Source organism: Pogona vitticeps, chromosome 1 (assembly GCF_051106095.1).
Source record: "Pogona vitticeps strain Pit_001003342236 chromosome 1, PviZW2.1, whole genome shotgun sequence".
NCBI lineage: Eukaryota > Metazoa > Chordata > Lepidosauria > Squamata > Agamidae > Pogona > Pogona vitticeps.
Genome location: NC_135783.1, coordinates 110,627,401 through 110,643,030, shown reverse-complemented (window position 1 = coordinate 110,643,030; position 15,630 = coordinate 110,627,401). Strand labels below are relative to the sequence as shown.

General features: G+C 45.6%; 1 protein-coding gene across 6 annotated transcripts in view; it reads left to right on the top strand.

Moving 5' to 3' along the window:
- Positions 1 to 15,552, top strand: part of DOP1A (DOP1 leucine zipper like protein A) — an 84,152-nt gene extending 68,600 nt beyond the window's left edge. For all 6 annotated transcript variants that reach the window (XM_072999171.2, XM_072999172.2, XM_072999163.2 and 3 more), the window contains 5 exons: positions 5,621 to 5,757; positions 7,670 to 7,725; positions 12,807 to 12,971; positions 13,402 to 13,531; positions 14,956 to 15,552. In XM_072999171.2, coding sequence (XP_072855272.2) covers positions 5,621 to 5,757; positions 7,670 to 7,725; positions 12,807 to 12,971; positions 13,402 to 13,531; positions 14,956 to 15,261 — 794 coding nt within the window. In that variant the 3' untranslated portion in view covers positions 15,262 to 15,552. The remainder of the gene's footprint in view (positions 1 to 5,620; positions 5,758 to 7,669; positions 7,726 to 12,806; positions 12,972 to 13,401; positions 13,532 to 14,955) is intronic.
- The last annotated feature ends 78 nt before the right edge of the window (positions 15,553 to 15,630 follow it).

Genomic DNA, 15,630 nt, shown 5'->3' with positions numbered 1-15,630 from the left:
ACCGATACCGGCGTCGGTACCGCGCCACTCGGTACCGACGCGGTGCCACCGAAACCGAAGCGTCCTCGCGATTCGGTACCGGCGAAACCGCGCAAGAAGAAACGACGCCACGCTTCTTCTGATTCTGACTCCTTTCAATTGGACCTCCTCGATACCGATACCGATCCCGATACCGGGCACGGTATAGGACACGGTACAGGACACGGTACCGATACCGGACCGAAGGGCAAGAAACGCTCCAAAAGAAGGGGCAAATCGATACCGGCCCCCGTTTTTCCCATGCCGGAACTCCCATTCCCCCCGTCCCTCCCTTCTGATCATCCCGACGATTCCTCCTCCGAATGTTCATTTTCGGACGCATCGGCTCCTAATGATAACACTCCGGACTCTGCCATTATTGATAAGAACCCGGTTTCTCCCGCGGCTGATTTTCCCAGCTATTCCCAATTAATACATAGAATAGCCTCTGCTTTGGAACTTCCTGTCGAACGACCACCGGAAACGGTCCCCGACAAGGTATATGGCAACATAGATGAGGATCAGAACTTACCCATGCGTCTAGCGTTCATTCCGTCGCTACTGCGAACCCTGAAACAGCCTTGGGACAAACCTTGTTCTACCCCTCAAATGTCCAGACGGGTTGAGAACTTGTACCGGATTCAGGGATCTGAACTGGACTTCCTTGTGAAACATCCCGCCCCCAATTCCCTTATTGTGGACGTCGCCCAGTCTAAGTTTCGGCCTGCATCAGCCGCATCCCCGAATAACAAGGATGGGAGGAAAATGGACATATTTGGTCGGCGTTCATATGCCTTTTCATCTTTAATTGTGAGAGCTGCTAATTATGTAGCCGCTATGGCGGCTTACCACCAGCACTTATGGGACTTGGCTTTACCATCCTTACAAGCTGCACCTGATGAGCTGCAACCTAGAGGTCTCTCTCTGCATCAGGAGGCCTCCCAACTCATTCGTCAGGAACGGGTCACGGTTCGTCATATTTTGGATGCTGTGTCCCGTAATCTAATGACGGGTGTTGCCATGAGGAGGCAGGCGTGGCTTAAATCTGCGGCTATTCCTGAGGACTCTAAGGCCCGTATCCTAGACCTCCCCTTTGACGGTTCGGGTCTTTTTGACCCTAAGACGGACGAGATCCTGAAGGGTCTCCATGAGGCTAAAAAGGCTGCCAGATCCTATGCTGCTCAACCGTTCTACAAACAACGCTACTCATGGAAGCGTCCATCCTTCTATCCTACTACACAACCAGGGAGATCCTATCCCGCCAAACAGAGGTATTCTCCCTCTTCCTGTCTACACCACTAGACATGACCAACGACACAAGATACGTGCTTCCTTCAAAAAGGTCGACCGTAAGAACAAACAGGGCCTTTGACTGCTCTGCAGCCATTTCTTCTCCTTCCTGCGCCACCCGCTTGTCTCCTTTCCTCTCCAGTTGGTTTATCATTACTTCAGACAAGTGGGTCCTTTCTATCATCGCTCACGGTTATGCGATAGAATTTTTAGAGATGCCTCCTCCCCGTTTGGTTCTCATCCCCCCATCCGACCCTCTAAAGCAAGAAGTAACCACCTTGTTACGAAAGCATGCAATAACCAGGGTGTTTCCAAATCCTGCCAATCCTGGTTTTTTCTCCAGGTATTTTCTAGTGACAAAGAGGGACGACTCTTTTCGCCCTATTTTAGACCTCAGGCGCCTCAACAAGTTCATTGTCTATCGCCGCTTCCGGATGGTAACCTTGGAGAGGATTCTACCCCTCTTGCAACAGGGCGACTGGTTCGTCGTCATAGACCTCAGCGACGCCTATTTCCACATAAATATAAGACACGACCATCGTCGCTTCCTGCGGTTTTCGCTGGGGTCAAAGTGCTACGAATTCTCCGCTCTGCCTTTTGGACTTTCCACCACGCCCAGAGTCTTTACGAAGTGTATGGCCCCGGTGGCAGCTTTCCTGAGAACCAGGGGCATAGCCGTCTTTCCATACATAGACGACTGGCTACTGGTTGCACACTCCAAGCTTCAGGCAGAGCGTCACACGCTTACCGTACTCCGCCTCCTCAAGACTCTCGGACTGCAGGTAAACTACAAGAAGTCTGTCCTTGTCCCCTCGCCGGTTGCCACCTACATAGGCGCCACTCTCGACGCTCGGACCGGCCGGGCATTCATGCCTCTAGAGAGAGCGCGAAAGATGGCTGTTCTCATCAAGAAATTTCGCCCTCTTCATCATGTCACCGCTCACACTGCTCAGAGGCTGTTGGGCCTTATGGCCTCCACCACTTCAGTCATCCCTCATGCGAGACTGAAACTTCGTTCACTGCAAGTGTGGCTCCTGTCACTCTTCAATCCTCTCTGGGACTTCCCCAAAAAGAGACTCTTGGTGTCGAAGGAGTTGTCGGAGCAGCTGAAGTGGTGGCTCAACCCGGGCAATCTGTTTATGGGACGCCCTTTTGCTCCCATTGCCCTACGAACTCGCATCACGACGGATGCCAGCGACATCGGCTGGGGTGCCCATTGTTGCGGTCTGCAGGTCCACGATCGATGGTCTCCAAAGGAGCTTGCTCTCCACATCAACAATCGAGAACTTCTCGCCATCTTCAAGGCCTGCCGGGCGTTTCTGCCCATTATCAGGGGCACAGCTCTTCAGATTGTCTCGGACAACACGACGGCTGTCGCGTATGTCAACAAACAGGGCGGTACCCACTCTTTCTCCCTCCTGTATCTTGCTGTCCAGCTATGGGAGTGGTGTCTCCAACATCATGTCTTTCCATCCGCTGTATACATCTCCACTCACGACAACATACTTGCGGATCGGCTCAGCAGGACTGCTGTTACCATGCACGAATGGGTGCTGGACCAAGCGGTGTTCCTAACACTCTGCGAGCGATGGGGAACTCCCATGGTGGATGTCTTCGCCACTCACCTCAACACCAAATGCCCCATCTTCTTCTCCAGGGGCGGTCACGGCCCGAACTCGCACGGCGACGCTCTGATGATGGCGTGGAGCAACCACTTTCTCTACATGTTTCCACCGTTTCCTCTCCTACTGAGAACACTGGTGAAGGTCTGCGACGCCAATGCGAATGCCATTCTGATTGCCCCGTTCTGGCCACGCCAACCGTGGTTCGCGAGGCTCATCTCGAGGGCGACGGAGTACGTCAGGCTACCTTACCTTCCTCATCTGCTGACCCAGAACGAAGGGACAACTTACCACCCGGATGTGCAGTCACTCCACCTCACCGCCTGGAGGATAGTCCCACGGTAGCTCACGTCCTCGCCCATTGTCGTAAGCCGTCCACTGACACCCTGTACGGGAGCAAGTGGAAGGCTTTCCTGAAGTTCACCACTTCTCGTCAACTGCCCGCGTCGCCCACTACGCTCCATACTGTTTTACAGTTTCTGGCTTACCTTTTCCAGATGAACCTTTCTCATTCCACCCTGAAGGTGTACCTTTCCGCCATCATAGCCCATCAACCACCAGAGACGGATAGTGCTCTGCTATTCCGACACACGAAGATAAAACGATTTCTTCGAGGGGTTGTACGCCTTCGTCCACCTACAATCAATCCTATTCCTCAGTGGTCCCTCCATACGGTCTTAAACTGTCTCTCAAAACCACCATTTGAACCACTTGCTACGGTTTCGGAACACCTCCTTACCCTTAAAGTGGTTTTCTTGGTCGCTATTACGTCGGCCAGAAGGGCCTCTGAATTGGCTGCCCTGAGGACCGACCCACCTTTCTTGCAATTTTTCTAGCTAGGAGACCTAACTGCAGCAGCGGAATTTGGGGAACTGAATGGCTGTTAGGGCGGGCGGACCATGAGGTCCTGGGGGGGCGGAGCCAAAAGTGTTACTTTAAGCTCTAGAATGTTCCGAGGCCTTCTGCGCAAGCGCAGATTAACCCATTAGTGTGAATTCACAGAGTACCACTCAAAGAACCAAAGTTACAGGTAAGTAACCTCTTTTTTCTTGACGCTTCCTCATGCGAAGGGGAAATCTATTAATGCTTTGTCAGTTACATTTTGCCAATGCTTTGGAGAGCATGACCTGTTCCAGGTTGCATTGAGGTTTTTGCACATGTACCCAACGATAGAGAAAATGTCCTGATCATTGACTCTGAATCATACCATTGCTTTTGTTATCTTTGACCAGAATCCTATTGCCAGTTTATAGAATTATGTTAGGGCAATCATGCATGTCTTAGCAGCAAGTTACCACTTATTAACAAGGTGTTAGTTGCATTGGTGGCCGTGGGCAAGAATAAACTGACAGCAGGAATCTGGCTATGGTGACTCTGGAAATGCACTGCGAGTTGCATCTAAACCTAGGACTTAACTACACAGCCCCTTTGGAGCAGGTTGGTACGGGCTAAATAAATCAGGTAGACATTGCAGATGCCCTGTGATGCAATCTTTATTTCCACATGGCTTATGCACCTCTAGTGATCCCATTTGATCCACCTCCTTTAAAGGTATGGGGAGTGGGGAAGAAGATGCAGCCAGCCTTTGCCTTCAAGGTTCCTGACTGACCCTGAATAGAATCTGCTGCCACCGTCACCACGGCTGTTGCCAGCAGACCCAGCATCCGAGCAAAGTGAGCCCCAACCCCTGACAATCCCGGGAGACCAAGAGGGCTGGACAGTTAGTGCCAAAAGAGTGGTGCTTAAAAGTACCACCAAGGTGTCTCTCACTTTACTTATCCTTGGAAGAACAAATAGCCTCCATTAAGAAAAACTAAAAAGAAAGGGCCCTCCTTGTGCCTCATGACTCCTCTCTCCTTCCATTTTTCTTTAAATTTTCTCTAAAGGATATACTTCATCAACACTGCCCTAAGTGTTGTGATTTTTTTTTTACCGCCTCCTCCCTGTGCTTCAGTGATCCTACATGCACCTGAAAAAAGAGCAGCTCCTGACAGGGATCCAGAAAGGTGTGGGTAGGAATGCTCTGGGGTGAGCTGGTGTCCTCTAGCACAGGGATCCTCAACCCCGGTCCACAGCCCAGTGCCAGTCTGTGGGCTTAGCTGGAACTGGAACACAGTGATGGCTCTCCTGCCTGCCCGCACGCATGCACGTGAGTGCGACACAACCCCTGTGCATGGAGCCCGTCCCCCCCCCCCAAATGGTCCGCAGTCCCAGAAAGGTTGGGTACCGCTGTTCCAGCAAATATGTTGTCTGATTACCAGCCAAAGGAGCAAACCTGCTTGTCTCCACAGCAGACCAAGCAGGAGGCTGAATGCCTGTGTAGTCGCCCTCTGAGCCATGTTTAGAAGAAATTCACTGACATAGAAATAATTTGAGTACTGTTTATTTCACTGAGTCTTACCTGATTTTGATCAACTCTGGATCCAACTCTGTCCTCCTGAAAAATTGGCATGGCTCTATCACACACTCAACCACACTGGAGATTGATGGGGTTGATTCTAAGCAACTGCATGAACATACACATGTGACTCAGATGAGATTCACTGAAGTTGTCTTAAATTGATCAGTTAACTGACTAAACCATATAATTTATTGAAAATCTTGTTTCAATTAAACTGTCTTCAATTATGTTTCAGGTCAACTCATCAACAGAGTTCTGAGCTAACAAATCCATCTTGACTCTCTTTCAGAACGTCTGGTTGAAAGTCTCCGTCTGCCTCAGGTGCCCACCTTGCATTCCCAAGTGTTCCTGTTTTTCCGGGTTTTGCTTTTAAGAATGTCTCCACAGCACCTGACCTCTCTTTGGCCTACTATGATCACAGAACTGGTGAGTTGCAAATGACAATCATTTGGAGCACAGGATACCCCCTGAAAGAACTACTGAATTCTCAGGGTCTGTATAGGCTATTGTATCTGAGATCTTAAGTATAGCAGGTTCTAAATAAAATGGGCTTCATTGCTGAACATGGATTACTTGTTATGTCCTATTGCTCCTTGCTCAGCTTTCTTCCTAATGCAAATTTTCACAGAAGATGTGCATATTGACTACCCTAGGAATCAGACCAAATGGCTATCTAGTCTGTAGGCCTGGATTCTGTTGGACACTGCCACAGTGTAACACCAGGCTGGTGCATCGATGCAAGAATCCCTACTTGTGCAAGTTACTTACTTGCACAAGGATTGCCCTTACATCGTCAGAAATTACTGCTATTGCTCCTGTCCAACTTGCACAAGGAGATACTTTCTTTGTACAGTCACACCACTTGTCCTATGAGAGTGCTTTGGCTCTACAGAGTCCTGGCCACAGTAGCTAACAAGATGGTCGTGGCAAGCCCAGCCTGCTGTCAGCGTAGTACTGTATATAGAGGCAAATTGCCTCTGATCCTCAGCTGCTTGAGGTTTTATTACTGTTGCTGTTACTAATGTTTAATGGTTACATATACATTGTACCATTCATCCAGTGAGATCAAAGTTGTGTATGTGGTTCTCCTCCCAATTTGTACAGCCTTTTTTGTTTGTTTGTTTGCTTGGATCTGGGCATTGCTATCTCCTTCCCCCTCATTGTTATCATAATTTTTGCCACTATATTTCTTACAAGAAGATCTAATAGCACCCAGGGGCACACGTAAGGGCTTTTTTTGGTTGTTGTTCGTTAAGAACAACAATGCCAAAGCACACAGCGATTCCAAAGGAAATTCTGAATGCTTGGGACAGACTCTTGTTTGAAGACAACCATGTGGCGTATAGATGTACATTACAGTGTTTCTTACTTTGCATATCTTGGTCCCTGTATTTCACTTGTGCATGTCTTCATAATACTTTTTTTAAAAAAATCCTTGGGGAGCGAAAGGGAATAAAGTTAGAATTAAGCACACAACAAACCAGTTCCAGGTATAGCACTCAGTCATTTACTAATATTAAGCAGGGTGGGGGGATTTTCCATGTACAGAAATGTGGATAGTGATTATGAACAATCTGAACTTAATTGGATGTTCTTGCACAACTGATTTTCCATTAGTAAGACGTCTCCACGGCTGTACATCAGCTGTTTCTCATCTTAATTAATGACATGATGTCTGGAAAGAGAAGTAATCCATCCAAATCTGTGTTTCATGGAAGAATTGTCGTCCTCCTATCTGGGTTGAAGAAAACCAATGTACAGACTTACATTTATATGGCTTCCTCCTCATCAGTTTGCCTTAACAAAGAATAGGTTAAGATGTTTTGTGGAGCCTTATTTTGAGCAGCAAAAGCTGCAGTTATGAATGGCTTAGTAAGAAATAATGTAGATAACTATATAGATTGAGGCCTTATCAGTCTATGAAGTGCTTTGTAAGACTTTTGTCTTTGGATTCATGGTGTATCTGCAAGGAGTTTGGATTCTTGGAGACCTCTCAGTTGGTCCATGACTGCCCCTCCTCCCAAACGCTTCTGCCCCTTCTTTCTCTGGAGGGACATGCCTGAAGCTCTGCAGGACTATGGTGGTTGATGCGGCTGCTCCTGTGCTGTGGTGGCATGGGTCTTTCGTATGTTTGCTGCCACAGTGTGTCATAGCATTTGAAGAATAGGCATATGGTGAGGGTTGAGGGCCACTCTTTGATACGAGGGTTAGCTTTTTCTTTGTTTAATGAGATATGGTTAACCCAGCCAGCCAAAGGTGTGGTCTCTGTGCCTTTGGGAAGTGTTTTTCCACGAGATTGGGGAAGAATGTTTATAAAATGCGAAATTTCAACTTTCAGGTCCAGGTATTTTTATTAATGGAACAAGAACTCACAGCGGATGAAGATATCTCAAGGTAAAGTCAATGTCTGCTTGCTCAAGTATCTCTTTCTATAGCCACTGAGATACAATTACATAATAGTCCCATTTAGTTTGTGCTACCCATTTGGAAGATACTGTTTCAGTTAGTAAGTAGGAACATACAGTGGTGCCCCGCATAGTGAGGTTAATCCGTTCCGGATTAACCATCGCTATTCGGAAACATCGCTAAACGGAATAGAAAAACCCATTGCAACACATTAAACTTCATTTAATGCGTTCCAATGGGCCCCAAACTCACCGTTCAGCGATGTTCCTCCATAGCACAGGCATTTTCGCGCCCTCGGTAAGCGAGGGCAGGGCGCGAAAACGCTGCGCACGGCCATTTTGGGTCTTCCAGCGGCCATTTTGGAACCGCCGAACAGCTGTTCCCCCGACATCGCAATGCGAAGATCGGTAAGCGAAACGCTTACCGATTGTCACAAAGCGATTTTTGCCCATTGGAACCATCGGTATGCGATCGCATTAGCGATCCCAAAAAACGGATCGCTATGTGAATTCGTCGTTAAATGGTACGCTCGTTATGCGAGGCACCACTGTAGTCTGTTAATCATAAGCACCAGAAAGCAAGTTTAATGTTTCATGAGCATCAAGTGTTTGATTCCACTGCCAGTTCAATTGCACAATTTCACAAACATTAGATTATTTAAACAAGGTCTTGTATGGTAAAAGGAATGCATCAGAAAGAAGCCCAGTGGGACATACCTCTTGTGGTTGTTGCCAGTATGTAAGTGTGTGTGTGTGTGTGTGTTTGTGTGTGTGTGTGTGTGTTCCCTGCCTGCCTTTTCTACCTGCTCAGTTCTACAGACCTCTTGCTCCTGATTTGCTGCCACATTGAAAGCATGAACCTCAGCAGCTGGTATTCTCCTTACCAGGACGCTTTCTGCGCCCATCAGAATTGCATCAGGGCTCCCTTTATTTCTTGTTCCATCTGCAGGTTACCCTTCTCCCTGAGCGCACACACAAATTTTGAGAGTCATGAAAAATATAATGTTACATTTTTTAAAGAAAGGGATGACAAGCTATAGGAGCTCTACCAAATGAAAAAGTGAATGTGTGTGGATGTATGCGCGCAGACTCCCCACGGATCTACATGCACAAAGAATTGGATTTCTTTACCCCACCCCTGCTTCTTCTAGCCTCTGCACTAGGATAAAGGCATTCCACCAGTGGACAAGTAGTTTTATACAGTAGTACCTCGGTTTACAAATGCCTCAGTTAACATAACTTCAGTTTACAAATGGAAATCCATTGAAAATAACACCTCGGTTTACGTTTTGTTTGTTTGTTTCGGTTCACGAAGAAAGTTTCCCCAGGGTGCATTGTGCCTGGAGGTTTATAGTGCTGCCCCCATTCCTATGGCAATCTGTGTTTCAGTTTACTAATTATTCACATTACATAACATCCTGGAGAACGCATTAAATTCGTAAACCAAGGTTCTATTATATTGTGTTTTCAAATGCCTGAGATGCAAATCTGCCGTACCCCTGCCCCCTTGTGCTTAGTTTCTGATTTGCAGATGTTCTGTTTGGCCCGTGTTCTTCCAAGCTTTTGTTAAGGAGGAGGTCTGCCCAATGTTGTTGTTTAGTCATTAGGTTGTGTCTGACTCTTCGTGACGTCATGGACCAGAGCACACCAGGCCCTCCTGTCTTCCACTGCCTCCCGTAGTTGTGTCAAATTCATGTTGGTTGCTTCAATGACACTGTCCAACCATCTCATCCTCTGTCGTCCCCTTCTCCTCTTGCCTTCACTCTTTCCAAACATCAGGGTCTTTTCCAGGGAGTCTTCTCTTCTCATGAGATGGCCAAAGTATTGTAGCCTCAGCTTCAGGATCTGTCCTTCCAGTGAGCATTCAAGGTTGATTTCCTTCAGAATGGATAGATTTGTTCTCCTTGCAGTCCAGGGGACTCTCAAGAGTCTCCTCCAGCACCACAATTCAAAAGCATCAGTTCTTCAATGGTCAGCCTTCTTTATGGTCCAGCTCTCACTTCCATACATCGCTACTGGAAAAACCATAGCTTTGACTATGTGGGACTTTGTTGGCAAGGTGATGTCTCTGCTTTTTAAGATGCTGTCTAGGTTTGTCATCACTTGCCTCCCAAGAAGCAGGCATCTTTTAATTTCGTGGCTGCTGTCCCCATCTCCAGTGATCATAGAGCCCAAGAAAGTCAAATCTGTCACTGCCTCCATATCTTCCCCTTCTATCTGCCATGAGGTGGCCATGATCTTAGGGGTTTTTTGACATTGAGCTTCAGACCATTTTTTTCACTCTCCTCTTTCATCCTCATTAAGAGGTTCTTTAATTCCTCCTCACTTTCTGCCATCAGAGTGCTATCATCTACATATCTGATGTTGGTGATATTTCTTCCGGCAATCTTAATTCCGGTTTGGGATTCCTCCAGTCCAGGCTTTTGCATGATGTATTCTGCATGTAAGTTAAATAAGCAGGGAGACAATATACAGCCTTGTCATACTCCTTTCCCAATTTTGAACCAATCAGTGTTTCCATATCCAGTTCTAAATGTTGCTTCCTGTCCTACATATAGATTTCTCAGGAGATAGATAAGGTGGTCAGGCACTCCCATTTCTTTAAGGACTTGCCATGGTTTGCTGTGGTCCATACAGTCAAAGGCTTTTGTGTAGTCAATGAAGCAGAAGTAGATTTTTTTCTGGAGCTCTCTGGCTTTCTCCATAATCCAGCACATGTTAGCAATTTGGTCTCTAGTTCCTCTGCCACTTTAAAATCCAGCTTTTACTTCTGGGAGTTCTCGGTCCACATACTGCTGAAGCCTACCTTGTAGGATTTTGAGCATAACCTTGCTAGCATGTGAAATGAGTGCAATTTTACAGCAGTTGGAGCATTATTTGGCACTGCCCTTCTTTGGGATTAGGATGTAGACTGATCTTTTCCAATCCTCTGGCCACTGCTGAGTTTTCCAAACTTCCTGACATATTGAGTGTAGCACCTTAACAGCATCATCTTTTAAGGTTGTAAATAATTCAACTGGAATGCCATCACCTTCACTGGCCTTGTTGTTAGCCATTGTTTCTAAGGCCCCCTTGATTTCACTCGCTAGGATGTCTGGCTCAAGGTCAGCAGCCACATTATTTGGGTTGTCCGGGACATCCAGATCTTTCTGGTATAATTCCTCTTTGTATTCTTGCCACCTCTTCTTGATGTCTTCTGCTCCTGTTAGGTCCCTCTCATTTTTGTCCTTTATCATGTCCATCTTTGCACAAAAGATTCCTTTAATATCTCCAATTTTCTTGGACAGGTCTCTGGTTTTCTCCTTTCTATTCTTTTCCTCTATTTCTTTGCACTGTTCATTTCAGAAGACCCTCTTATCTCTCCTTGTTATTCTTTGGAAGTTTGCATTCCATTTTTTGTAACTTTCCCTATCTCCCTTGCATTTTGTTTCCCTTCTCTTCTCTGCTATTTCTAAGGCCTCGTTAGACAGCCACTTTGCTTTCTTGCATTTCCTTTTCTTTAGGATGGTTTTTGTTGCTGCCTCCTGTACAATGTTATGGGCCTCCATCCATAGTTCTTCAGGCACTCTGTCCACCAAATCTAGTTCTAGAGTGGTCGCAAGATCAAATAGGCGGGATATAAATCAAATAAATAAATAAATTAAATTAAAAATAGTTCCTTAAATCTGTTCCTCACTTCCACTGTGTATTCATAAGGGATTTGGTTTAGATTATACCTGATTTCCCCAGTGGTTTTTCCTACTGTCTTCAGTTTAAGCTTGAGTTTTACTATAAGAAACTGATGATCAGACCCACAATCAGCTCCAGGTCTTGTTTGTGCTGACTGTATAGAGCTTCTCCATTTTTGGCTGCAGAGAACATAATCTGCTTTCGGTATTGCCCATTTGATGGTGTCCATGTGTAGAATCGCCTCTTGTGTTGTTGGAAAAGAGTGTTTGTGATGACCAGCTTGTTCTCTTGACAAAACTCTATTAGCCTTTGCCCTGCTTCATTTTGAACTCCAAGGCCAAACGTACCTGTTGTTCCTTTTATTTCTTGACTCCCTACTTTAGCCTTCCAATCCCCTATAATGAGAAGAACATCTTTCTTTGGTGTCAGTTCTAGAAGGTGTTGCAAGTCTGGCCAATAGAGTGATGCTGTTGTGCAGGTGATGATGTCCATGAAGAAAAAAATGTTTTCTGCTTGCCAGGATCTTTAAACTGTCAGAACTTTCCAATCAGACTCCTAGGAGCCTCAGTAGGAGTCAGAGATTGAGAACATTGATCAGTGGCTTGTGTCAGCCACACCTACCACTCAGTTTATGTTTACTGCTTCCCTATATATATACTGGCAGACAAATGCAATGTTTGGGTTTAGGTTTTGGTATGCTGCCACTTTTTCTGCATGTGCTCCATAAGGTTGAATAGGCGCTTGTCTTAAAACATATACAGTATGCGAGTGTGGGCTACACCTCCGCAACTGTTCCACTTTTATGTCTCTATATGTTAACTTGTTCCACAGTCCTGGTCTCAGAGTTCAAGGGCCTCCCTGGTCTGCTGACCTCAGGGTGCCTCCCTCTTCCAGTTTCACCACTGTTGCTGCTGTCCAGTTGCTGGGTCTTTCTCTGGGCTCAGTCTACACCACCTTCTCAAGAAAGAGGGCCAGGGGAGAAGCTCAGTTGATCAGAGGGTACCAATGAACAGGCAGCAATTGGCAAAAAGCAATACGGCTAGCAGGCTCCAGGGCCGCGGCCTTGGTAAGCGCTGGATGCCCTGCCTGTTAAACCACCAAAGTCCCAAAGGCAGCTGTGGGCCTTTTGGGATGTCTTGGAATCTCTTTTTTCTATCAGAGTTTTGGTCAGTTTGCCACAGAGCTATACAAACCTGGGAATACTTTGGAAACTAAATTACCTGGAGAAATTGCACATATGCAGTAATATAGAGTAACAAATCAGCACTTCCTAAATCTGCTTGTTTATTTTAATGGTCTTAAAAATATAATATCAACTTAAAGCTAATGCGTTTCTACCTTATCTAAGTTATACGTGACCTGCACAGAATAACCCGTGAATTCATTGCATTTCAATTTTAGGACGTCAGGTCCATCTGTTGCTGGCCTGGAAACCACATATACAGGAGGCAATGGATTCTCCACATCCTACAACAGCCAGAGATGGTTAAATTTTTATTTGTCAGCTTGTAAATTTCTGGATTTAGCCTTGGCGCTACCCTCTGAACATCTTCCTCAGTTCCAGATGTAAGTAAATGTGGTCCAGCTGAAATCCAACATTGTGAGAAAAATAATCCTGCCAAAAGTGATGCTTAGGGAACATGTCTTGGTTGAGTTTGAGAAGAGTGTTCTTTATGTGGCCTTTTGTTGTTGTTGCAACACAAAAAATATTGCCTGGAGAGTCCCTGCCCCTCACAAGAGAGATGTTTCATGTCATCTGTTGTTGGCTCAAATTTGGCAAGAGCACATCAGGAAATGGCCAAAGATTGAGACAATCAATCTACTTTATCTAGGTGATGCTTCCATAATCGTGATAGCTAGGGATATGCCACTTGGCTGGGTTTTAAAAAATAATAATTCCAAGTCCCAGCATTCTCCATTCTGGGAGCTTCCATCTGCTAATCTCAGACTAAGTGTTCTTTTGGGGTGGTAAGCTTGCCCTGCTGTTCTTTCCTAGGTATCGGTGGGCCTTCATTCCAGAAGCTTCAGATGATTCGGGGTTGGAAGTGCGGAGACAAGGCACGCACCAGAGGGAATTCAAACCGTATGTGGTGCGATTAGCAAAACTGCTACGGAAAAAAGCAAAGGTACATCAAATTATTCTACCTCTTTCCACACTTCGTAATTTACCACATATAACCTTTGCTATATTTCTAGTAGAAATTCTATCAAATGCTTAGTTAGCAAAATGTGCTGCTTCCATAAAATCTGCAACTTTTGGCTTGGTTAAATAAATATTTTTGCCAACCATTTTTGTGGAGTGGGTGGAAGGGTTGGATCCAGCTGTCAAGACAACCTGAATCTGTTAATGTAGCGACTTTCCCAATTTTTCAATGTTTTTGGCTCTGGAAAATAAACTCTTAATGATTTCTTTGTATGCATGTTTCCCTGCTGGATCAGCAGGATAAGGTTTCGTTCAAAGTTATGCAACCAGAACTGTCCAGATGGAAAGGGCATGGACACAGAAGTTCAGGTGCTTTGATGGTAGGATTGCAACACCTCATTTTTATACCATTCTTTTCTCCTCCCTAATGGAAGTCCTCATCACAAAACAAGCTACAGTGGTGCCTTGCATGACGAAAAACCCACAAGATGATTGGTTTTCGCAATCCCTATGGTGCTTCACAAGATGGTTTTTTCTATGACCATGCTTCATAAGACTTCCCCCCCCCCCCCCCGAGACCGATGCTTCGGAAGATGAATGAATTTCATTTGTCTTGCGAGGTTCCCAGACGAGTTTTTCACAAGACAATTTTTGCAGAATGAATTAAAATCGTCTTGCGAGGCACCATATATACAGTCAACCCTCGATTTACGAACTTAATCCATTCCGGAAGTCAGATCGTAAATCGGAAAGTTTGTAAATCGAGCCAGCATTTCCCATAGGAATGCATTGAAAACCAATTAATCCATCTGTTTGGAAAAGCAAGCCGGGCGGCCGGGGAGAAATCGGCTCCCTCCTTTCACCCAGTGCTGCCAGGGCTGCCTCCTTTTTGGCTTCGGAGGTTTCAAAGGGCTTCCTCCAATGTCGGAGGAAACCTTTTGAAAGCTCCAAAGGCAGGGAGGAAGGGCAGGAAATTTGAATTTCCCGCCCTTTCTCCCTGCCTTTTGGGTTCGTAATTCAATCTGCGTTCGCAAGTAGGGTCTGCTACTTGCTATGAGATCAGGTTCGTAACCCGAAACGTTCGCAACTAGGGCCGTTCGTAAGTCGAGAGCCCACTGTAGTTTGCCAGGAAAAACAGTGTTCTCCAGAAGAATGGATTTCAGCTCTGACAATTTCCATCGGACAAACGGCATTCAGGAAGTGATCAAATATACTGACAACTAAAAACAAAGATACCACCACACTGTGGTGCAAAATAAAGTTTAACTGCATATTGTCTCATTGTGTTTAACAGGTGCTAGTGGCTGCAATTCTGAAGGCTGCTTTAGAAACTGTTCTGTTGCATATTGATGATCTCTGCTGGCATAATATAGCATAACACGCTCTCACTGTTGTTGTAACTTACAGAAAAACCCAGAGGAAGACAGCTCAGGGAAAACCTTAAACTGGGAACCTGGCCACTTGCTCCTGACCATCTGCGCCGTCCGCACTATTGAGCAGCTTCTGCCTTTCTTCAACGTCTTGAGCCAGGTCTTTAACAGCAAAGTCACCAGCAGGAGCCTTGGCCATTCAGGAAGCCCCATGCTTTACCCAAACTCCTTCCCCAACAAGGACATGAAAATGGAGAACCAAAAAACATTTGCCACAAAAGCAAGGCAAAAAATTGAAGAGATGGTAGAAAAAGACTTTCTGGAAGGGGTCATAAAGACATGAGGCATAAATGGCAAGATGTTTACCTTACATCCTGTTGACTTCAAATGAAACCACTCCATCCCTCCAGACTGTATAGTTTCCTTTTTCATACTTTGTATGTAATGTATACTTCAGTATGTATTTAATTTAAATACCTGTAAATAAGTTCTGGATGTGGCCTGAATCAAGTTTAAATATCACTGGCTCATATTGACTATGGTGCCTAATATTTATGGTACATTTTTGGTTTTTGTCATCTTGGATGTCTGTCTCTTTAAAAAAAACTGCAATACACATTGCACATTTTTTTTAGTTGTGTCTGTTTTTCTGTCTGGATGCCTAAGCTGTGTTTTGCAGGGAACCATTTTTTAAATACAGTGGCTAAGCAGT